The sequence below is a fragment of the Melitaea cinxia genome, chromosome 11, assembly GCF_905220565.1.
Source record: "Melitaea cinxia chromosome 11, ilMelCinx1.1, whole genome shotgun sequence".
NCBI classification, from domain to species: domain Eukaryota; kingdom Metazoa; phylum Arthropoda; class Insecta; order Lepidoptera; family Nymphalidae; genus Melitaea; species Melitaea cinxia.
The window spans coordinates 15,683,905-15,708,138 of NC_059404.1; the positions used below are offsets into that span (position 1 = coordinate 15,683,905).

General features: G+C 33.8%; 1 protein-coding gene and 1 long non-coding RNA gene across 2 annotated transcripts; both read left to right on the forward strand.

The window, feature by feature from the left end:
* Positions 1-4,819: 4,819 nt before the first annotated feature.
* LOC123657649 lies at positions 4,820-10,024 on the forward strand. Its single transcript, XM_045593171.1, has 4 exons — positions 4,820-6,863; positions 7,221-8,473; positions 8,684-8,900; positions 8,961-10,024. Exons 1-4 carry the CDS (start codon positions 4,820-4,822, stop codon positions 10,022-10,024), a joined length of 4,578 nt encoding a protein of 1,525 aa, XP_045449127.1.
* A 4,403-nt stretch (positions 10,025-14,427) lies between these two features.
* LOC123657746 lies at positions 14,428-23,394 on the forward strand. Its single transcript, XR_006743757.1, has 3 exons — positions 14,428-14,504; positions 18,535-18,538; positions 23,381-23,394. It is a non-coding gene; the product is annotated as an uncharacterized LOC123657746 (long non-coding RNA).
* The last annotated feature ends 840 nt before the right edge of the window (positions 23,395-24,234 follow it).

Genomic DNA, 24,234 nt, shown 5'->3' on the forward strand with positions numbered 1-24,234 from the left:
AAATTACTTAATACTAAGTAAAAATGTTCACGCCTGTCACCAGTCAACATCAACTTTTTTTAATGTACTGAGCACTTTTTATCACGATGAAAGTCGAAATTATGTCTTACATAAGTTTTGATAATCTTTCTCTTATATGGGGAAAGGATTATGTCCAACAGTGCAATATTACAGGCTGAAGCGTAAGTTTTGTTAATGAGAATAATATTTGATATCATATAATTGAACAACGGATAACAAAAGTTAATATAATTTAACTGTTTCTAAAGGTGTAATTACACCTTATTATTATAAAAAAAAAAATTTAATGTTAACAAATACTATACACTTAATAATGTTCCATGGTGTAAGAAATTACTATAAAATGTGTTTCAGAAAACTAGATCTAGTAGCACTCATATTCCTATTCTTTCTGTAACCTCGTTAGCGAAGCCACTGACCGGCGCGTTCTCTAAGTAATTGCTAAATTGAGTTCCCGTTCAAGACGAAAGTAGGTAGATAAATGTAATATTATTGATGAAGTTACCGTTCTTAGTATCCCTTGATCTTCGCTACTAAGTTATTTTTAGTCGTTTTTTGTTAACGGAGCGGAATTTAACGTCAAAACGGTTAATTAAATGGACCAGAAAATTTGGGGATTTTTTTTTTATTTCCTTGATGTGTATTTTTTGGGAAAAGTAATTTGTTTTATGATCAAATTATATTCGTAGTGTATAGAGAATAAAGTATTTAAATTCGTTTTTGTTTTTTTTTTATTGGAAAGAAAGGAAGGTCAAGGTCTCCTAGTTTTATGTTTTTTTTTTTTCGATTTGATTCGAATATATCATACGAAAACAAAAATTAGGGAAAATTAAAAAATAGTCACCTAGAAATGTTGTCCTAGAGTCCAACCTGTTAAAAAAGTATATTTAGAAGTCCCAAATATCCTCTTTTATGACCCGGCCCAGCGGGAATCGATTTATAATATTGCTTCAGCCTGTAATACACCACTGCTGGATAGGCTTCTTTTTCCACGTAGGATAAGGATTGATAATATCACGCGTTATCAGTTCATAGAGAAAATACTTAAGCTTATTATTGTTAAACTTTTTGCACTATCAACCTGGTAACTATTAGTTTATATAACAAACTTTTTCACCTATCTCGGTAATACCTTCACAGCTCAAACACACTGCCAATTTAACGGGTGGGTCAACAAAAAATAACGCTGTAATAATGTGTAACGCAACCTAAACAAACAAGCTTAATAGCGTCCAACGCTATGTTTGCTTTCGCGCCCGTGTCAAACATGGTCGACCGCGGATTATACCGCTGCAGAGAACTGCAAAAGTACCGAAAATATAAAAGCTACTCTTTTAATATAATTTATTATTCATTTTATTTTACAAAGGTCTGTTATTGAAATAAGTACAATTATCAAAATTACGATCGATATATTTATTTAATTCAATTTACGAATTCAACAGGAAAATGCTGTCAGCTTTCTTGTCACTTAGAATGCTGAGTGGAAACGATTTATACCACAATTATTTTTAAATGACATCGCTTTGGTGTAGTGGTGTGTGAACCATGTGGGCATTCACACACCGGCGATTGCAGGTTCGATTCCCGCTTGGGATGGATATTTGTATTTGTAGAAATATTTCATTCTAGTCCTTTTGAGTCACCATGCCTTGTAGAGTATGTAAAACAGTAAAAATGTAATCGTGTTTTGTAAAATTACTATTTTATATAAATTAATAATGTAAATTTACAAGTATAATAGTATCACTTCAGCCTATCGCAATCCACTATTGGACATAGGCCTCCCCAAGTTCGCGCAAAAAGTGGCGTGAACTCGTGTGTTTTGCCCATAAACTGGGCAAGCGGGTTAGTAACCGCAGCATACACAATTTCTTATGTCATTAACCGCTCAAAGAGTTTCACTCAAATTTCCTATCAAATTGAAAGCTGTAAACAATTTATTTTTCCATAAATATAAATAAAATTTTATTAAGTCAAAAAGGAAACCATTTATTACATCCAGGTAATATGATTTGCGACGAGCAATCTAGGTTCAACTCTGTTAACGTCATGTCCTATCAAACGGTGGCTTTTTGAAAAACGCCACTTTATAAAACATTTCCATAAGCCTTTATGTCATCGGTTTAAGGTTTAGAATCTTTTAAATAATCTGCATTGTTCTCGTTTAACGTTGCATCAGCCATCAAAGAGGCTGTTTCTGCATCGCTCAATGGAGGAAACAAAGCCGTATTGTGTGAGAACGTGTGATAGACGTTTTCTATTTCAAGCTTAAACTAATTGCAGCGTTCGATATTCTTTGAGTTTTTGTTTATTAAAATGAGAATAAATACAAGGCTGCCATACTTATAAAACGAAATATAAAACGCTCAGCTTTTTTTCTTAATCCAGTCTCGACAAAAAATAGATCTGCATTAAACAACAACTTTTAACTTGGTAGGGCACAGCAGGAATTTCCTGCTCAAAATATGGAGCAGCCCGACTGGGGTAGTACCTCGACCTTACAGAAGATCACAGCAAAATAATACTGTTTTCAAGCAGTATTGTGTTCCTGTTGGTGAGTAAGGTGACCAGAGCTCCTGGGGGGATTGGGGATTGGGTCGGTAACGCAAGCGCGATGCTCCTGGTGTTGCAGGCGTCTATAAGCTACGGTAATCGCTTACCATCAGGTGAGCCGTACGCTTGTTTGCCGACTTAGTGACATAAAAAAAAAAAAAAAAAAAAAAAAAAACAGTTCGATTTTTATTATAATTTTTTGTTGTCTTATTTTATTGATATTTGACTAAATTATTTTCGATTTCCGACGTAAAAGATGTTTGTTAAACAAAATGTATAACTTTTTTATCGGTAGCATCATTATTGTCGAAATGAATCGAGTGATTATTTAATGGAATGTCTTATAAGTTAAGTTGGTTGGCTTTACAGCCACATTATACATATGACATGCGTATTAGCACACTTTATATAACTAGATCGTAATTTTTAGATGTTAGTTAGAAATTTAAAAAAAATAGCCACCTAAACCTATTAACCATTATATTCAAATGTTGGCATTTAAATATTTTGAAAATATAAAAAAAATAGAAATTACTAACTCAGTTTGATACTTGAAAATAAAATTAGCGTCTGTTATAAACTTTCAAAATATAATAATAATTATTATTATTTTTGAGTAATTTGAGATTTACAACTGAAATCTACTCTCACAGCTGAAAACAAATATTTGTCAAACTAACCTGAAGAGCGTGTGTCATCTAATTACTTCAATTTGATTAGGTACGTAAAATATTTAAAAAAATCTACTTAAATATTAAACTTTAAGTGGCGTAAATGTCAAAATATGACGGTTCGATATGAACTCGTAAGTAAACCTTTTAACAACAAAAAATAAAAATATGCCAAACTTTGTTTTTAAAAGCATTAATTTGTCCTAACTATCATTTAAAAAATTCATGATAACATTTCATATTTAAAAGTCTCTAGCCGACTTAGTCTTTAAGGCTGTATGGCTGTAATAAAGAATAAAAAACATAAAAAAAACAGTGGCATAAAAATTAGCACTTTCATCCTTCAAGCGAACAAGAAAAAGACGAAAACAATAATAAACGTGTCGGCTCTAAATGTTTTTAAAAAAATAATGTGTAAAAACAACTGCTCACTAAATAGGTCTCTAATAAGTTTCGTGATTTGGGTCTGTGTGTTACTATGTTATCTGTGGTATCATTACTTTCGAATGGCTGTACCTATTAGGTGAGGTATGATAAAGCATCGATCGAGACGGCTATTACATAAGCACAGACTATATATAAAGATAAATTATAACTGACGGTTAAGCCTTTAAACTTGATTAACATCGTTAAGAATTCAATTATTTTTTATTCTTCTTCTGCTTTTAGGTCAGGTAAAATAACGTGAGGAAATGTTGTATAAATTTTGACCTATTATGAAAAAATATATACGTAATTAATACACACATTTTTTTGCAAACACAAGTCGGCAAATAAGCTAACAGCTCACTTGATGGTTGTTTACGCTACAACGTTTCGATCGACGGTCTGCGGTCTGCGGAGCGCGGGGCGGGGAACGAGCCCAGCGACGCAGGCGGTGGCCATGGCGAGACACTCCCAATCTGACACCGCGGCGAGGAACAACACGAGATATTTACTCTTCTCCCAATCTATTATTACGGCGAGGAGCACCAGTGGTCCTTCGACGGAGAACCCAAACGAAGACAATTACTTTAAAACAACTAATAAGAATACACAAAGGACAACGGACTTTGAACCCGTCTCGTTTAAATGTGCAAATCATCGCTGTCTACGGTTGAAGATTGAAAGTCTACACTGATGATCTGTGGATGAGGATAAGGGTATTTGTGAGTTGTTCCAATTTTTCCTTTCCTTAGGCCTTTTAATTCATTTTTTCCAGTGTATTTATACATTCTTTAAAATCTATTATTTCTGCCATTCTATCGAGTTCAAAGTGCGTAGCTTAGCGGAGTGTTTTACTTTCACTTTTTCTATCGCTGTAGTGCTTGGCTAATTTGAACTTTAAATGCTTAATCATAACGTCGCTAATTATTATTAAGATCATAAAAATCGTCCTTGACCGTCATATCGAGTCACACGTGTGCTTGAACACCTGCATTAAATATTTATTGCTTTGTATAGAACATATTGTTACTAAGTCATTCAATTCCTTTTAAGCGATTTATTTAGCTTATATTGCTTCCTCTTATTTTCGTTGCTAAGTGTTAATATTTATTTGCATGTACCAGTGAAATTAGTTCCTTCACAAAATGGCTGACAAATTAATTAAGAGACGTAGCTCAATGAAGGCTAAGCTTACCAGCTTTAGTAATTATTTAGAAGTAGTAAAAAGTTGCGAAATTCTTTCCGAATTGCAAATTATTGAATTAGAAAGCCGTTTTGACAAATATAATGCCTTGTACTCGGAGTATGACGAATTACAGACCGAGATCGAGACTTTGGCGGATAAACCGGAGGAAGCCTACGCCATGAGGACACAGTTCGAAGAGCAGTATTATGCGTTGCTTGCGGTGGCTCGGAGCTTGCTGAATAAGGGTAGCAAGCGTCGTGACTCTGCAGGTTTTGTGACCGGTTCCGAAGCATCAATGACAGGTAGGACTAAAAACAATTTTATTAGATTACCTAAAATTAATTTGCCTCACTTTGACGGCAGTTATCAGTGCTGGCTAGAGTATAGAGACACGTTTAATTCTCTTATTCATGAAAATACTTGTATTGACGATATTAATAAGTTCCACTACTTGCGAGCCTCTCTAAAGGGTACAGCTGCAGAAATAATAAAAAATATAGATTTTAAAGGCGATAATTACATCATCGCTTGGAATTTAATTTGCGAACGGTACAACAATAACCGTTTACTTATAAACAACCATGTCCAAGCTTTATTTAATGTAGAACCGTTATCAACGGAATCTAGTGTTTCTTTACGACGTCTTGTTGACGTCACTAATAAAAATATAAGAGCCCTTAAAACATTAAATGAACCCACGGAGCATTGGGATACTCTCATCATTTATATGATGTCTATAAAACTGGATTTACATACCAGTAGAAAGTGGGAGGAGTACCGCAATACTTTGGCCGATAATTCACCTACTTTATCACAGTTTTGTACATTTATAAATAACACAGCTGATTTACTCGAAACATTACAGGATAATATTAAACACAATAAAACACTTTATACAAATAAATTAGAGAAAAATAATAACACAAAAAGCTTCATTGTTACATCAGAAAATTCAAAAGGCAAGAATACTTCTGCTAATAACTCTAAATTTAAATGTCCCATGTGTTCCGGTAAACATTTTTTATATAGCTGTGAATCTTATAGAAAACTACCTATAGAATCACGTATTCAAAAGGCTAAAGATTTTAAAGTTTGCATGAACTGTTTACGTATCGGTCATGTTGAAAAACGATGCAAGTTTTCACATTGCAGATATTGTTCAATTAAACATAATACCTTATTGCACATAGAGCGGACAGACATACCAGCTGTTTTGGACCCATTGCCTAGTACATCTGAAAGTATTTCGCTTTCAGCAAACACCTTAAATTTACAGCCTACTACTCGTACAAATGTTTTGCTTTCCACAGCGCTGGTGAGGGTGGTCAACAGTGCAGGCGAGAAGTACGATGCCCGTATCCTGTTGGACAACGGTAGCACAGCCAATTTCATTAGCGAGAGCCTTTGTAATAAGCTGCGTTTACCCCGAAGCGATGCATACTCAAAGGTTACAGGTATTAATAATCAAACCAGCACTAGTGTACAATCTTGCAATTTAAAAATCGAGTCACTTTATGACGATTACAACGTCGATATTGACTGTTTTATATTACCCGAGATCACGCGACTATTACCGTCATCTCGTATTAATATTAAAGACGTGGTAATCCCAGAGGGTTTAAAATTAGCTGATCCCTCTTTTCACATTCCATCAGTTGTGGATATATTGGTGGGTGCAGACGTCTTCTGGAGTGCTATCAAGCCCAATCATATAAATTTAGGCAAAAATCAACCAAAGTTATGTGAAAGTAAGTTGGGCTGGTTAATATCTGGCTCCGTAGCTTACAATTCACGCTCATCTCGTTCGCATTCTTGCAATCTACTCAATATTGAATGTAATAATGCTTTGTCTAAATTTTGGGAGCTAGACTCCATTAATGAAAAGCATTCTCTTTCATTAGAAGAACGAGCATGCGAAGATTGTTTTTATAAAAATACTACACGAAAAGACGATGGTCGCTTCGTAGTTACAATACCTCTGAAGGCGGAACCTTCTACATTGGGTAATTCTTTTGTGACTGCAAAACGTCGTTTTTTGTCGTTAGAAAAACGTTTTGAACGTGATACTAAGTTCAAAAATATGTATTTAGATTTTATGTCTGAATACGAGCGGTTAGGTCACATGACCGAAGATAATAATATGTTACGGTATAAAAATAAAATTAGTTATTTTTTACCCCATCACGGTATCATTCGTGATTCTAGTACCACGACTAAGTTGCGTGTCGTGTTTGATGCCTCTGCTAAAACTACGTCGGGCCTATCGTTTAATGACATACAGATGGTAGGGCCCACTATTCAAGACAACCTAATTTCTATTTTATTAAGGTTTCGTCAACATAAATACGTGGTTTCGGCAGACATTGAAAAAATGTATAGAGCCATCGAGGTAAATCCCTCGCAGAGGCCGTTGCAACGCATAGTTTTTCGTAAAGATCCCACGGAACCATTAAAAACATATACATTAAATACTGTGACATATGGCACAGCATCAGCTCCATATTTAGCGACTAAATGTCTTGTTACGTTATCAGATTTAGCCAGTCAAGATAACGTTAAAGAATCCATAAGGCATGATTTTTATGTCGATGACTATTTAAGCGGTTCTAGCAGTATTTCGGGTGCTGTAGAGCTATGTAAAACCGTTAAGACTATTTTGAAGTCGGCTAAATTTAATCTGCGAAAGTGGCAATCGAATAATTCACAAATTTTGAAGGAATTAGGTTGTTTAGAATTTAATAATAATATGTTAGATTTGTCACGTACTGCTTCCGACAACAACTGTAAAACCTTAGGTTTGAATTGGCTATGTACATCGGATAGTCTATCATTTTTTATTAATGTTGAGTCCCAGTCAAAGGTGACAAAACGACACATTTTGTCAACTATTAGTCAGATCTTTGATCCACTAGGTTTAGTAAGTCCATGCATAATTGAAGCAAAAATTATAATGCAAACCTTATGGATAAATAAATGTAAATGGGATGATGAACTGTCGCCAGAAATTACCAATTTGTGGCTTTCATTTGCAAACACTTTGTCATTTTTAAACAACATTAGTATCCCGAGATGGATATTATGTAATGACTCAGTCAAGCATGAAATACATATATTTACAGATGCCTCAGAAAAAGCTTATGGTGCTTGCGTTTACATCAGATCAATAAGTAATTTAGGGGCTGTCACTGTGCGCTTGTTAACTTCAAAAAGTCGTATAGCACCAATTAAGCCTACTACCATTCCCCGGCTTGAGCTTTGTGGAGCTCTGTTGGGTTCAAGATTGTTCGCAAAGGTTAAAGGTTCACTTACCTTACCAATACACAAATTTCAATTTTGGTGTGACTCTACTATAGTGCTGGGTTGGTTAGCGATACCGACACAAAACCTCAAAGCCTTTGTACGAAATCGAGTAAACGAGATACAAGAAAGTACGTCGAATGCGACATGGGGTTATGTGCCGACTAAGGATAACCCGGCGGATCTTGTTTCTCGAGGGTTGAAGGCCAACATTATTAGCGAGTCTAAATTATGGTGGTCAGGTCCGTCATTTTTGCAATCTGATTGCAATTGGCCAAAACAACCTAACGAACATATAAAATCTCAATTACCAGAGGTAGTTTCTAATCCCAATAAATGTAAAAATAACTATTCTTACACTAGTACCTTATCACCTAATAACAATAACATAATAATCCAATTAATTAATCATCATTCAAATTTTAATCGTTTACAACGCGTCGTAGCTTATATTTTAAGATTTATTTACAACCTAAAATTAATTAAAAATAAGGATTTAAAATTATCAGCTTTTATTACGTGTCAGGAATTAAAAAATGCTTTATGCTGCATAATTCGTGCAGCTCAGCGTGAAATGTTCCCAGAGGAGTACGCTTTACTTAAATCGGGGAAGGCACTATCTCATAAAAACAGGTTAATAGCACTTACTCCCTTCATTGACGGTGAAGACATTATTCGCGTGGGGGGCAGGCTCGTCAATTCCCACTACGAGTTTGATGTTAAACACCCGATCTTGCTTTGTGGTAAGCATCATTTAACAATAATTTTATTTGAAAATGTACATACCAAACTTTTACACGCAGGCCCACAGTTGCTTTTGGCCAACATTCGTCAAACTTACTGGCCATTAGGTGGGAGAAATTTGGCTAGATCAACTGTCAGTAAGTGTATTAAATGTCGTCGCTTTCGTGCCCAAAGTATCCAGCCTATTATGGGACAGTTACCTGCGACTCGAAGTGAACTAGAGTTTCCATTTTTCAACACTAGTGTCGACTATGCTGGGCCGGTACTGATATCTGATCGAAAGGGTCGAGGGTCTAAGCTCATAAAGTCCTATCTGTGCATTTTTGTGTGTATGGCCACTAAAGCCGTACATCTGGAGCTCACTACAGACCTCACTAAGGAGGCGTATAAGGCCGCTTTGAATCGTTTCATGGCACGACGTGGTAAACCGCGTAAAATTCTTTCCGATAACGGAACTAGTTTCGTTGGTGCATGTAATGAATTTAAAAAATGTTTACAGGATAAAAATGTTGCAGCTGAATTGGCTCAGGAGGGCATTGAATTTTCATTTGTACCAGCCTATTCCCCCCATTTCAATGGATTAGCAGAGGCTGCCGTCCGTTCTACAAAATACCATCTAAAAAGGTTGCTCACACTCACTCACTTAACTTACGAGGAACTAGCTACGTGCCTAACTCAGATAGAGGCAATATTAAATTCTCGTCCTTTGACTCCACTTTCTACTAATCCCCTTGATCTCTGTGCCCTTACTCCTGCTCACTTCCTGATTGGACGCTCACTAATGTCTGTTCCAACTCCACAGGTTACAGATATTAATATCTGTCGCCTGGAGCGATATCAACGAGTGGAATACCTCAAACAGCACTTTTGGAGGAGATTTAATTTAGAATATCTTTCCATTCTTCAGCAGAAGACCAAGTGGGCTACATCATCCGACAGTCTTGCAATCGGAACGCTTGTTCTTATAAAGGATAAAGCGCTCCCACCTTTATGCTGGTCATTGGGGCGCGTCGTGCAAGTCTATCCGGGCAGCGATGGAATCAACAGGGTCGCCGAGTTGAGGACCAAGCGTGGCACCATCCGGCGTGCTTACAACAATATTTGTCCTTTACCTATTTCTTGAAGATTCCACTTCAACCCGGGGAGTTTGTTTACGCTACAACGTTTCGATCGACGGTCTGCGGTCTGCGGAGCGCGGGGCGGGGAACGAGCCCAGCGACGCAGGCGGTGGCCATGGCGAGACACTCCCAATCTGACACCGCGGCGAGGAACAACACGAGATATTTACTCTTCTCCCAATCTATTATTACGGCGAGGAGCACCAATGGTAAGCAATTACCATAGCTTATAGGCGCCTCCAACACCAATTTTTTAAACTGGCGATCCTACCCAAATTCTCCCGAGAAGCTTCGGTAATCTTACTCAACAACAGGAACACAATACTGCTTGAAAGCAGCATTATTTAGCTTTGATCTTCTCTAAGGTCGAGGTAGTACCTCAGTCGGGTTGCTCAAAATTTTGACTAGGATATATCGTGCTGTACCATATCTGAGTTAAACAAAAACATTTATAGATTATTCTTATATTCATGGCTATATCATAAAACGTATTTCTGACCAAAAACTACGATACGATTTATAAATATACTTATGGAATTCACAACAAGTAACTGATACGTTCTAACAAATAGTAACGCGTCACGAAGTACTAATTGAATATAGAACAGAGGCGACAAGCTCGTAAAACTTACGACGACATTAGGGACATTTCCTTTTTATTATTGTAAGTGAACATCATGTGTTATTGGGTCAAGAGAGACATCTTTTATTACGTAATTCTAGAACTTTTACTTGTTTTATACGATATATTACTGGGTTGTTCTGTAAGTTTTTATGTGAAATATATACTAAACAGTTTGATAGAATTATAGAGCTAAGTAGTTTATGATTTTATTAATCTCAACTATAATTATTAATTGTTCCGTTACATTACCTAGCTGTTCTGTTCTAAAGTAATAATTATCCAGTTAAAGGTCATGTTACGATCTATTAACAAGTTGAGTAGATCAACTACAACAAATGTCATCTGATTCGAAAAACTGAAACAACATCAGACTGTTAAAATTTTCTGCCAAGTTCAATAGACAATGTTCGAGTAACTTACAATCCCCTGGGGATTCAGAGTTGAAGAATCCTCTGTGTACCTTTTTGGATCGTCAGCTTTTTGCGTACTAAACTTTGTTACTATCAGTTTTGCGGGAAAAAAGGAGTAACAAACTTCATCAACTATCAAAGAAATCACATACAGTGGAATTGAAAGGACTTGATGAGCTGTAATGAATAGATACTTGAAATGTAATGTTGTAATATAGGAAATGTACTGTACTCGCTTCTAGCTCTCTTACTCTTAAACATACCCTCATATGTTATTAAGATGAAGATAATCTACGCACTTGGGTCACTAATTCAATGTTGATAATTTATAATAATTTTCTAAAATTTTGATACGTTATAATATAATCATATCTGTTTAATTTTCATTAGAAAGCCATTAATTTTATATTTGATCATTACAATAAAATTATCTATACAAATAAATAAAATTGGAGTGTCTGTTTTAATATTAATATAACCGCTTTTTACTTAATGCATATGCATGTGTATACACGGTACGTATACCAAATTAAAAAAAATTTAAACTTTTATCTATCTGTCTGTCTGCTTGCTTATTCCGGCTAATCTCTGAAACAGCTGAACCGACTTTGACGGGGCTTTCACTGGCAAATAGCTGATGTAATAATGTGTAACTTAGGCTACTTTTATTTTGGGAATTTATTTATTTAGTAACTTTGCGAACTGAATATATTTTTTTAATTCCACGCGGACGAAGTCGAGGGTACAGCTAGTTCTATAATAAATTTAATGTTAGTAATTCAAGTAAAAGCGTGAGACTTTTCAATATAGTCCTACTTTGTCTAACTAATATGCGTGAGCATCAAGTGAGCTTAGGGATACTTAGCATCGCTTTGAATTAACAAGAACAAAGGTATTTTAAGCAAATGGATATGAGCACTTAGTGCCATAGTACTAAATCATTCTTGAAATGAGATATTAACGGTGTCTACTGCCACACAATTCAAAGATTTCGGCTTGGAAGCTTATCTTGTATAAATTAACAAGATAGAAATAGACTTTGAGTATACAATATTTTAATTTTACAAAACTTTTTTTAAGTAGGATAATGCTATCCTGAGTAAGTTAACTAAAATCGCCGTAGCATATGATAATTTGATTTTGTGTTCTAAAGATGTTGGTGCAGTTTAGCGATATCCTACTTGATCATTTTTTAATATCCCTTTGCAACTGTCTATGAAATTTTTTAATGTAATTTCGAGGAAGTCATTACTTGAATAAAAATTTAAGATAACCTAATAATTAAAGAAAGAAATTTGATCGTTAAAATTGAAGTAATTTTTTTTTCTTAATTTTTAAGTAAGTTTTATCTATAATTTTAGAAACAATGTTTTCTTTAATCAAAAAAGTAAATTTAGAAAAATCCTTATATATCTAGCAAAAACAAACTGAAACAAGCAGAGTGCTAAAAGGGTAATCAAGACACATTGTTCGTTGGTCTTTTTAAGTTCCTTCGTACTGCAAATAGTTGTAAGCAAAAGACCTAATAAGGCAGCTAAGAAATTTCTAAGTTAAAAGCGGGGGTGAATTAATTTTCTCTCCGGCCATATAAATAATTATGTACAAAACTTTAATCTCGGACTCTTTTGTCTTATACTCAAAAAGGATTGGCCATTTTCCACTTCTTTTATATATAAAGAAATGTTTTCTTACGCTTCTTTTCCTTTGAATATGTCTTGGAAATTTTGTGTTGATTATACAATAGTTTCAAAGACTGTTAGTGACTAATCTTTTACAACTGTTGTTGCTATAGTAATAATTGTTATTTCCTTTTTTTTAAGGAATCTATCTTTATTTATGTGTGCGATTGGATTTTGTCTGATTGAAAAACCTAATTATATCGGTGAATATTATTTTTGGAGCTGAAACCATTAAAAGGAGATGCAAACCAGATCATCAAACTTGAGTAAATAAACTTTGTTAAGGAATATATATATATATCCAGGAGTGGACTTTTTAAGGTTGGTGGATGGCTATAATAACTTAAATTGAAGGTTAGTTTATTTCTTTAAGCTTTTGTAATCGATTTGAAAGTAATCTTTTTACCCAGGTTTATTTTTTATCACAGATAATAATTACAAAACAACTTCATATTTAATCCGCTGTGTGACTACGGCAGTAAAGAATATAGCCACCCCCTCTCTTCCCGTGGGTATCGTAAGAGGCGTCTAAGGGATAACCACCTTGGAACTTAAAAACCGATGGTGGGATAACCATCCAAGTGCTGGCTTTGAAATACACAGGCCGAAGACGGGAAGCAGCGTCTTCGGTACGATGCGGTCTGCGTTCACCAACGGCCTACCCAGCGTGGTGACTATGGGCAACACATGATTTCACGCCATTTTTGGCACGAACTTGTGGAGGCCTATGCCCCGCAGTGGACTGCGATAGGCTTTAGTGATAATATGGAGTTCCATAACAGTAACCAAAACCATCGAATATCCGAAATAATATATAAAAATTTCGGATAAAATCAGATAAAAGTAGTCTAATATGACATGGTTTTATTTTTACCTTGAAAGACACACTAGTCTAGTCTAGACACTCTAGTTTTTTCGTACATCCTTAGAATTTTAATATCCGTAACCGCAACAATGGATAATTCGAATTTTTATCATATCCATAACATGAAACTAATATTATATTCGGTTAGGGAAAAATTTTCTTTGTAATTTTATATAGAAATTTAAGGTGAGTTTTCTTCGTTTTTTCATATAAAAATTCAAGGAGAGATTAAGGAGATTTTACAAAATTTACTTACATTATTTATAATATATAGGTATCATTTTATTCGATAACTTGCCGCCATCTCGTAGGTAGTGACAGGATTAATTTGCTGCAGAAAATTTGGGCCTCCTCATTAAAAAACCGCGACAAGTACTTTAAAACTCCTCTCTTGACGTTAACTTTACACTGCCTGAAGAATTATGAAGAGACCAAAACAGATGGGAATCTGAGAGTACTAGATCGGGGTCCATATGGTGGATACATTAAGACTTCACAGTCACACTCACTCAATTGTTTTGAGTGGCTAAAGACGTGTGTGGTCAGTCGTCCTGATGAAAGACGACACATTTTCTGTTGATCAATTCTGGTTGTTTATTCTCAGTTTCTCGCTTAATCCTCATCAGCTGTTGGTGGTAGAAATCCAAATCGATGATTTTTGAACGATGCCCTTCCAATCCCACCATACACTCAATATTGCCTTATTGCGTGTCAACCCAGGTTTTGAGATTGTCTGTGCAACTCGATCAACATTTGATCACGATCTCTTTCGTACATTCCTATCGTAGGTGATCCATTTTTCGTCACCAATGATCAGTCTCTACAAAAATGGTTCGATATCTTTAAGTCTTATGAGAGAATCACAAATGAGTACACGGTCCATTAAGTTTCTTTCAGTGAGTTTATGTGGCGCCCATATATTGAGCTTTTTGTATAGCCAAACAATTAAAGTGTGACGAATTTCTTCATTGGATTCACCTATTTTGGCGGTCGAAAAAACAAATGAAAAGTGGCGAGAACAGGTTTTTTTAATCTCGTTTCATTTTTAAAATGTCACCTTTTCGTGGTATCAAAACCAGCCAGTTATAAGCAATACAACCAAAAAGATTTTATTGAAAACTGACGACGTGTTGCGCAGCGATCATAAGCACTGGCTGTTGCGCTGGCGGTCGCGAGTTTGATCTCCATGAGATACATTTGTATTGGCCATATAGATGTTTGCCGTGATCGTTTGTGCTTGTGTTTTATTTGTGTTTCCGAACTCCCGATACAGGAGGAAATTCTACTGGGGCCGTTGAGTGTCACGCGTTTATTTATTTACTTATTTATTTACTATTACTAGAAAATACGAAAAAAAAATCCTACTATTATGTATCCGTACCCATATCCGAAATGTGATTGCTTAATATGCATATAATTTCCATATTTTTACATTCATTTAAAAAACAAAACAAAAAACTTAACAGAGATAATGGCAAACAATTGCGATATTAATAATTTAAAAAAGGAACACCTAAAAGTGTTGTGTCTTCATTTATCCCTAAAAAACTTTAAGAGGTTTTTAATTACGAGATCCTTTACGATTAATTTGTTTGGTTTCTCTTAATTTTTCCTTATTATTTTATTATCATTCAGCGAATGAAATTCTAAATGAAAATTATTTAAGGGATATTCGTATCATTTTCTTTAAAAAAAATATTAGATATTTTGAAACCGGAATTAAGGCGCTAAATATGACATATGTAGGTTATAAGTAAAGATAAACAAACAAATAAATTAATAAACACATCCTACTTAACGTGCCCCAGTATAATTTAAATCCTAAAAATTCAACACACAACCACAAACGCCTAACATGTGTATCAACTATACAAATATTAGTCATGCGCTGTGATGGAATTGTCTGTTAGCTTATTATTTATTTCTATGACCAATATTTTTACAAAACAAGCTTTTACTTCAATACGCTAAAGGGAGTAAACAAACTTTTCCTTTAAAACTTTTACTATCAACATATGAAGTCGTGACACAACTAGTATTATCTTCTTATCTATACATGTAATAAAATGGTAGGGAAGTCAAAACTGTACAATGAATATTTTTTTAAAGAATACTTGGGGTGTGATCTACAATCGAAACCCAAGCCAAAAATATAGTTTTTAGAATTTTTGTCTGTTTGTCTGTTTGTCTGTATGTATGTCCGGAATAAACTCAAATAGTACTACATGGATTTACTTCAAATTTGGCACGAATTAAGAAGTTGTTTAAGAAGTTGGGTCAACATATAGGCTACATATTATCACGCTATCACCTACGGGGAACGAGCAGTGAACCTTTATTTTTTCAATGCATTCTGTAACAACGTGTAATCTAACGACGCATATTTGAATGTTGTTGTTATTATGTTAATAACCACGCTATAAGCTAGCTTAGCTTCACACTATAAATAAAGGCATTCTGTAGTATGTTTAGTATCAGCATTGTACCCGTGCGAAGCCGGACTGGGTGGCTATATACATAAAAATTAATGTTGCTAGGCGCATAACTCGAGAATGGCTCGACCAATTCGGCTAATTTATTTTTTTGTGTTCCTTAAGGCCCACGGAAGGTTTAAATACAAAAAAAAATTATATTCACTTTTAACTTTTGACAGAACGAAGTCTGGCCGGGCAGCTTGTATGATATAAAAGCTTGTCGCGATATTTAAGTACTCGTAATTCGTTTGGAATTTTTAAAAATTAAAATCAATCAGATCGACTTGTTTAATTTCCTGATCTATCTAAATAGGTAAGCAGCCCGACATACATGCTTATATAAATTGCAAGTTGCTTAAAGCCTTTAAAATAAATTGGATATGCCATGCTTATTACTATGTTAGTTTTTGCACTAAGCTTCATAATGGTTGACACATAAGCCCGTCAAAGAGAATACCATCAGGGTATGAGTTAAAAAAAGGCAAAACAATACTGTTTGTAAAACAATATTATCATGTACATTTTCTGTTATTAATTTAGACATTTTCTTCGTATTTTTGTCTTTCACTCCTCAACATAACGGATAAACTGAAAAATTCAGAATTTCAAACATTTTTAAAGGAAATGTTTAATCCTTTTTTAGTTTCTTAAAGCACGTATAAAAAGAAAAAAAAATGAAACACTAGTTATTCACGCCTAAAGCGGTTACTGCAGCGTGTGACTGGACTATACAACTAATGCTATTATAGTAGTTCGTTATAAAACCCTGTTTTAAAATTAAAATAAAAACAGGAAAAATACACCCATTAAGCGTATAAGTGTTGTTAATTGATTTATTTTCACTAATACGTGTAATTTTTTTCGTAAAGTGAAGTAAAGTGTGGTGACAAGCTTTTATTGTGTACTTGTCTTTAAAATTAACAAATTGAAGTGGCAGTGGGCTGTGATGTGAGTCACCTGTGTCGCAGGAATGATGTCCGCTGGAGCAGACGTATCCTGAAGTGGGGACCGCGTGTTGGCAAACACAGTGTGGGACGCCTCCCAGCCCGCTGGACCGACGATCTACGTAAGATTGCCGGTGTTGGCTGGTTGAGGATTCTAGAAAACCTTGGGGAGACTTATGTCCAGTAGTGGACTACAATAAACTGAAGTGATGAATTGTATTCTCAAGTATGTGATAAACCTAAATTTGGAGACGGATGCACAAAAATTAAATAAATGCTTTTTACTACTACTAATATAGTTAAATTATTGTATACATATTTTTTTTTTGGAATAAATGTAAATAAAAATAGTATTTAAAAATATATTACGCCTAGACTCGGGGTGAATCGAACCTACAAACTAAGCGTAACAGTAAGTAGGGCTAACTGCGCAAACGGATAAGTTTATATGCATGCATATAACCTCCCCTATAATTATTCCGTATCTTGGTATAACCGGTAATAGAACCTTTATCTGCTTTTGTTCTATACAATGGACGATAATGTTATTAAATGGGTCGAAATCAACTGGGCATAAGCCAAGTTAAGCGTTCATTTCTATCGCTTTGAATAAATCCCCTGTACCTATTTCTCATGACCCTTTATCTAAGTACACATTAGCGTAACATACAATGTGTAGGTTCTGGGATAATTATTATTATATGTTATTTTATATTATAAAAATGCTTTAGAATATTTAGGAATATAGGAGACTTCATTTTTATACATATAGCTGTCATGTGAAACTGTATGTTGCTATCATAGACACCTGAAGAGGTAGGTTATGATAGGGAAATTATATGGCAACGTGCAGTTAAGCAGTGCAGTGTATTAAAACTCCAACACTTCTCGTTTTTCATATGAAGATATCTTGTGTGGGACTTTACTTTCTAAATCAATCTATCAATCCTAACACCATGCACACGTGCATCATATGCACCGAATGTCGTCGCCTTCTTATGATCACAGTCAGATCAAAATAAAAGTATCATTTAAACGTGCTAAAGTCTTTTTTCTATATAAATATACCATAAACATGTTACACCCTCTTCAGTTCTTTTACGCATTATGCTATTAATTAGATTAAAAAAAAAACTAAAATTTCATTTATCATTAAATATTACAAAGAGAAATTGACTTAAAACAGTATGAGTTTATAATTATAATTATTTTTCTTAGAAAATTTGTCATATTCACTATTTAACAAATAATATTTACTCTAATCTCACCATCAAAGCTGTTAATTGGATGTGAGTTGAAGCAAGCGCGTCATAGCCAGGATGACTAAATGCTTACAATTAATGCAGAGAATCGGAGAATACATTTAAACTAGACGCGATAATTTTGTGGTGATTATATCCAGTGCTGCTTTCATTGAATTCATGCTGGGAGCAGTAAAAGTAAAAATGGCCAAGGCGACAAAGTCCTTATTCTTGCAAAATTTAGATTAATACTTCATTTTATTTTGTATTTTCAAAGATAAGTCTAAATATCAAAAATGCAGTTGTAATAACTATATATAAATAGTCAAATCACTAGGGAAAAGCAGTTTAGTTGTCGACCACGCCACACTATTTGGTTTCATTTTTTCATAATTGTAATTGACAATTATAAACTATTTTTCTGCTATTGCTTGTACATATTCCTTGTCAATATATAAAAAAAAATTACCAATCAGTCATGTTGACGTTGTTTCAAAATTAAAGCCGCCATATGTATAATTTTAATAATTAATTAATTTTAAAAAACAAAAACAATAATAATTTTTTTAGTTGTTAATACCGGTAGAGTAAGCAATTATCTACAAAATGATATATAATTTATGTGGTTTAATTGAGAGGTTTTTTTTCTAAAAAGGGAGGCAAATATCTTAACCTTAGCGTATTAATATATATGATATTTAGAAGTAAAGGTTTTTTTTTTACTATAATGATTAATCAGAACTGCACAAGTTGCCAGTCGTATTAAGGCTGCATGGAGTTTTTAAAGAAATAGCTACATATATATACGACAATACCGCCTGAGACACTACTTTTTATTATTTTTGTATATTGTTTTAACAGTTTCTGGTTGCATCTATCTATTTATATATGTCTATGGTATTTATATATAACCGTTAACCTGATTCCATCCTCGCTCCTCGACCAACCTTTTCTAAATAAATAGACGCATTACTCGGACAAATGCACGTCGATTTAGTCGCACTTCGGTTCGTTTTTGAAGTTAAAATACATAAAAGGCAGCGTTTTGTTAATACGACAATATAAAACTGTCGATTGCAGGTCATGTTTTCGAAATTTAAATTCTCAAAAATGCACGATCATTTTTGAATGCACGGGACTTATCAATGTTGCTATACTTTATTTAGTATTTTTTTTTTCAAATGTACTAAAAGTATGGCAACCTTAAAACTATACAGCCTTATATCCAGTCAACCTTAAAAGTACTAGAGAAGACGATGAAAATACACAATACGTGATGTGCAAAAACGATACCTACCATATTTACGGAGATATAGGAATAATAATAGAAATTCGTATTTGGAATATTAAATCTACCAATATCATAATCAGGTTTCCAAGTGGAAATCAATGGATTGTATATAACAGTATTATTTCCACATAAACAAATGTGACAATCATGTTTATGAGTCTCATAACCTCTGTGAAAATCCAGTAACTCAATTACTTGCTCAAATTGACAACCAAAACCAACCTCTTGTTTTCTAAAACACAATAGTTCCCCCTGAATAGGCATTGATTGTTGCAGCCGTCGAAATTTCGTATTGTCCTCGAAATTTATATGTATTCCATGAATTTATGTATACGCAAACAGAAGGAGTTGAAAAAAGTTAACAAAGTTTTACTAAGGTAGGGTAAAGCAGAAAATATCCTTCTAAAAATCTGAAGTAACTCCACTTTAGAAGTATCTTAATTTTATAAAAAATCGCGCCAAAGATATTGGTCCCAAGTCGTGGTATGTTGACAGCATGGATATGGCCGGCACTCGCTTGTGATGCTCATGCTCAATGTTTCGACTTTCGTTCGCTCTCCGAGACATCCAGTACAAATGTTTGATCTCATAGGGAACCTAACCTCCTAAGGTGACCTCTCTTATTACACTAGAACGACAACAATGTATTTTCATAATAATAATATATTTTCATCTGAATGTGGTATATTAAATTACAAATCAGACTACACATTTTACTGCCTATATTTCGACGTCCAAGTATTTTATATGCAAAAATATTCATTCAAATTAAAATTGCAAATTTATTAAAACAGCAATTAGGTAAAATTTATTTGTGGTGATCTGTCGATAAAATATATGTATTTTAAATCATGTACGGAATACTATAAAAATAACTTTTTGAGTATTTTTTGAAGTGAAACTTTTTTTAGAATCGTTGTGATTTGAAACTCGATAAAATGAAAATAACGCATAGCATCGCAATGTATAGGAGGGAATGAGATAGAATAGATTATTGCTCAAAACGCGTAAGTGACGCGTTTTGCATGACGCTTACAACCTTTTTCACGAGGCTGTGATCATCCTCGACAGAACAATCGCGCAAATCACAAGGTAGTAGGCACCTTCAGAAGATTCACTTCTGCCGTGTGTAAACTGGACATTCAAGCTTTATTTTTTAGATTTACTTCGATACTAAACTTATGTTAACTTAATGAGCGACTTCGAAAAAAATACGTTTTTTTTTAAAGTCACTAGGTCATAATCCTCATGTCTAAAATAAGATTTATTTAATAAGGTCAACTCTAATTGACTAAAAACAGAATAAACTTAGCAATAAATATTCAAAGGGTTTAAGGCTTAGATCCTTAGGGATTATAAAAAGCGCTGGTGATTTTGAAGACATTTTATCCTCGAACGGATGGACCATCGACCGTTTTACTGCAAAACCGTCTTGTTGATGTGAGTTTAATTATTTTCCTTTTTTTTATAAATTGAAAATTCAACTTACTAAATACGGAAATAAGAGTATTATACTTATTTGAAGGAGCTAAACTATACAATAATTTACCAAAAAACATTAAAGAGGCAAACAGTATAAATTAGTTTAAGAGGCTATTAAAAATACACATATGTGAAAAACAGAAAACAACAAAAAATAACACAAAATAACAAAAATTGTAACAATAAGACTAGTATAGTAACGTAGAATGGTTTTCGATTAATCATAAAATAAATAAAAAACAAACAAATGTATGCAATTTTTACTAACTCATAGCACTTCTAATTCTAATCAGTCTATGCTTTTCTATAAAACTAGATAACAACAGTACAAAAACCCTCATTTAAAAGAATCTGTATGTTTTGCGATTGTTGCTTTGTTTCACCGCACATCGCCATACGTAATTTTAATTTAATGTTCTCACACAAGTAAATATTGTATTCTTTTTTGAGAATAAAGTTTCTTTAACTCCAAAAATCCAACTTCAATACTTACAACTTTCTTATCCATTAAAATAAAATATTTTAACTGAATTATTATTTAGGACTGCACTTGACGTAAATGTTGATTATTTGATTGATTAGTTTAATGGCTTTCAGTTGTGCCAGAGAAGCACGGTTGATTCCGCCAATGTCACGTAGAGTGGAGAACACACGTAGTATCGTCGTATCGGTGCAGTTGAGATAACAGTCTCAATTTAATTTTGAAAACAGGCAAAACAGTCAGACTTTCATTGTTACACCTTCACCTAAAACAACACAAACATTTAATGTTAAACAAAGACAACCGCTGTTAGTAACTAAACTATTACAAACTAATTACACTAGGACAGACACGTGGTTTATTTACAACTTAATTTTATTTACTTCAAAATATTTACACAAAAATGTACAGTAGGGACTAAACACTAACATCAAACATTGAACATTTATAGGGCGGGGAATATCACAGGGAAGGATGTCATATATAGGACGGAGGAGTTTGGGACAGGAAAAGAGGATGTGGGAAACCGTGCCTTCGTCAAGGCCACATTCATACAATGAGTGGTCACGAACTCTGATTTGACGTAAATGTTATTGAATGTAAAAAATAACATGAACAGTTTTGACAGCTGCCTGGATTGATATAACAAACTATAAAGTCTCTACACCATAGTAATTTTTATTAGGTATAAATAATTCTAATGTTAAACCACTTTTGATTTTCTGGCAACCATTAAAGTCATCTACCATAATACATCTCCACAGTTCATTATCGGATCTCTAACATCTATAGATCATTTCTAACAAAAGGGAGTATTATCAAAACAAAAAGAAAATACTCAGCTATTGTTCTATGCGAACTACCAAACACCTAAAGGTGAGTCTTTTAATTAAGACCCGTCGAATAAAAAAAATTACCCTTTCATAATTTCATACAAAAATATATATATAAATAAACTTATCCTATCTAACTCACAAATTTGACTGTTTATCGGCATAATTTCTTGACAACATTAATTCGACAGCTCTTAATCTAAAGACTAGCCCGCGTGAAGTTTACATAGAAAGATAAATCTAGAGATTGTGCCTTACCCTAATCACCTAGCAGAATGAAATACATTCTACGATCTATTCTCATTCCAGCCACGTAAAAAAGTCATAAAAATCGGTCCAGACATTTCGGAGAGTGTAACTATAAACACAGTAACACAGTATTTTAGATATTAGAATGAACAACGAAAAAACAAAAGTTCAGGGCTACTCCTTCAGTTTTTTCGCGATTTTTTTTTTGCTCATATTGAGACTAAGAAAACAAAAACAAAATTATTCAAATTTTTCGACAAATTTTCTACTTTTTACGAGACATATAAATACGAATCTATTTTTATACACGAGATCAATCCAACATGACATTGACATGACATTATGTGGTATCAAGGAAAAGGGTGATAAGTTCAGTTATTGTTAAGTCAATAAATAAAACTTTGGCTGTTGAAAATTAGATCTTTGCACCTATTCATTAGAAATATTAATGTTTGATATATTTTTTGGTATATATTATTTGGAAAAAAGGAGTTAAGTCACTAATATATTGAACATTACATAAGTTACAATTATCTAACAAATCACATGAGTTGCTTTCTTATTGATTGCATTGTGAAAAGTTTAAATATAGGTATTTATCTCCTTTTTCTTAACAACCACAGAAATAATTGATAATATTCAACATCACTCACAGCTGTATTAGTTTTATGAGGAAATAATGTATTTTCGTCAATTAATACAGGCATAACACACACGAGTAAACGAATCTCAAAATTAGTAGATAATATAGTGTTTTCTTCAGACACCGTAGTTTTAAAATTATCAGAAGAAATTTTCGCGAAAATCTTTACGCTTAGGAAAAATTGATTAGAATTGCGTATGGTTGTTTTAGGAAATGTGTATAAGTCTTTTTTTTTTATCTGACGTAAACAGATTATGACATGTTTTATAAAAATAGTTCATTTTAATTTTTGAAATTGCGTAATATTTATTTAATTACATAGGTTACACCAAATTGACAAAATTATTACAAAACCTAATTTCCCGTCTTGATATGCTAATTTGGCTTGCATATTAAATTGCATAGTAATTTATAAGTCCGAGTAACGTTATGTGTATTTTAATAAAAATATTGGACAAAATCATCGGCTTAAATAATTATATACCTTGACGTATTAGAATGGAGAATGACATATAAATAATACTGCTTTCAAGCAGTGTCGTGTTCCTGTGGTGAGTAAGGTTCCAGTCCTACTGTGGGAGTTGGAGGTAGGGACAGAAAAGCGCTTGCAATGCTTCTGGTGTAAGTGTCTATAAGCTACGGTAATTGCTTTACCACCAGGTGAGCCGTAGGCTTGTTTGCCGACCTAGTTGTATAAAAAAATTTTTTTTTTTAAATATATAATTAATCTAAATATAAAAAAAAATTGTTTGTAAATCTCTGATGGTTAATGATCTCTATTTAATTGTAATTAACTTACACGCTAACTGGTGCAGACAATTTGTCACTTAGATTCTGATGTGTAGCGGACGACTGCACAATTAATAACCATTAGATACGGTATTGATCTACATTAGTATTATATTCTGTATAATTCAAAACTAGCCTGTTGGCGCAGTTTGTACTGACCCTGCTTTCTGCTCCGAGGGTTGTGGGTTCGATTCCCACCCCGAGTCTGG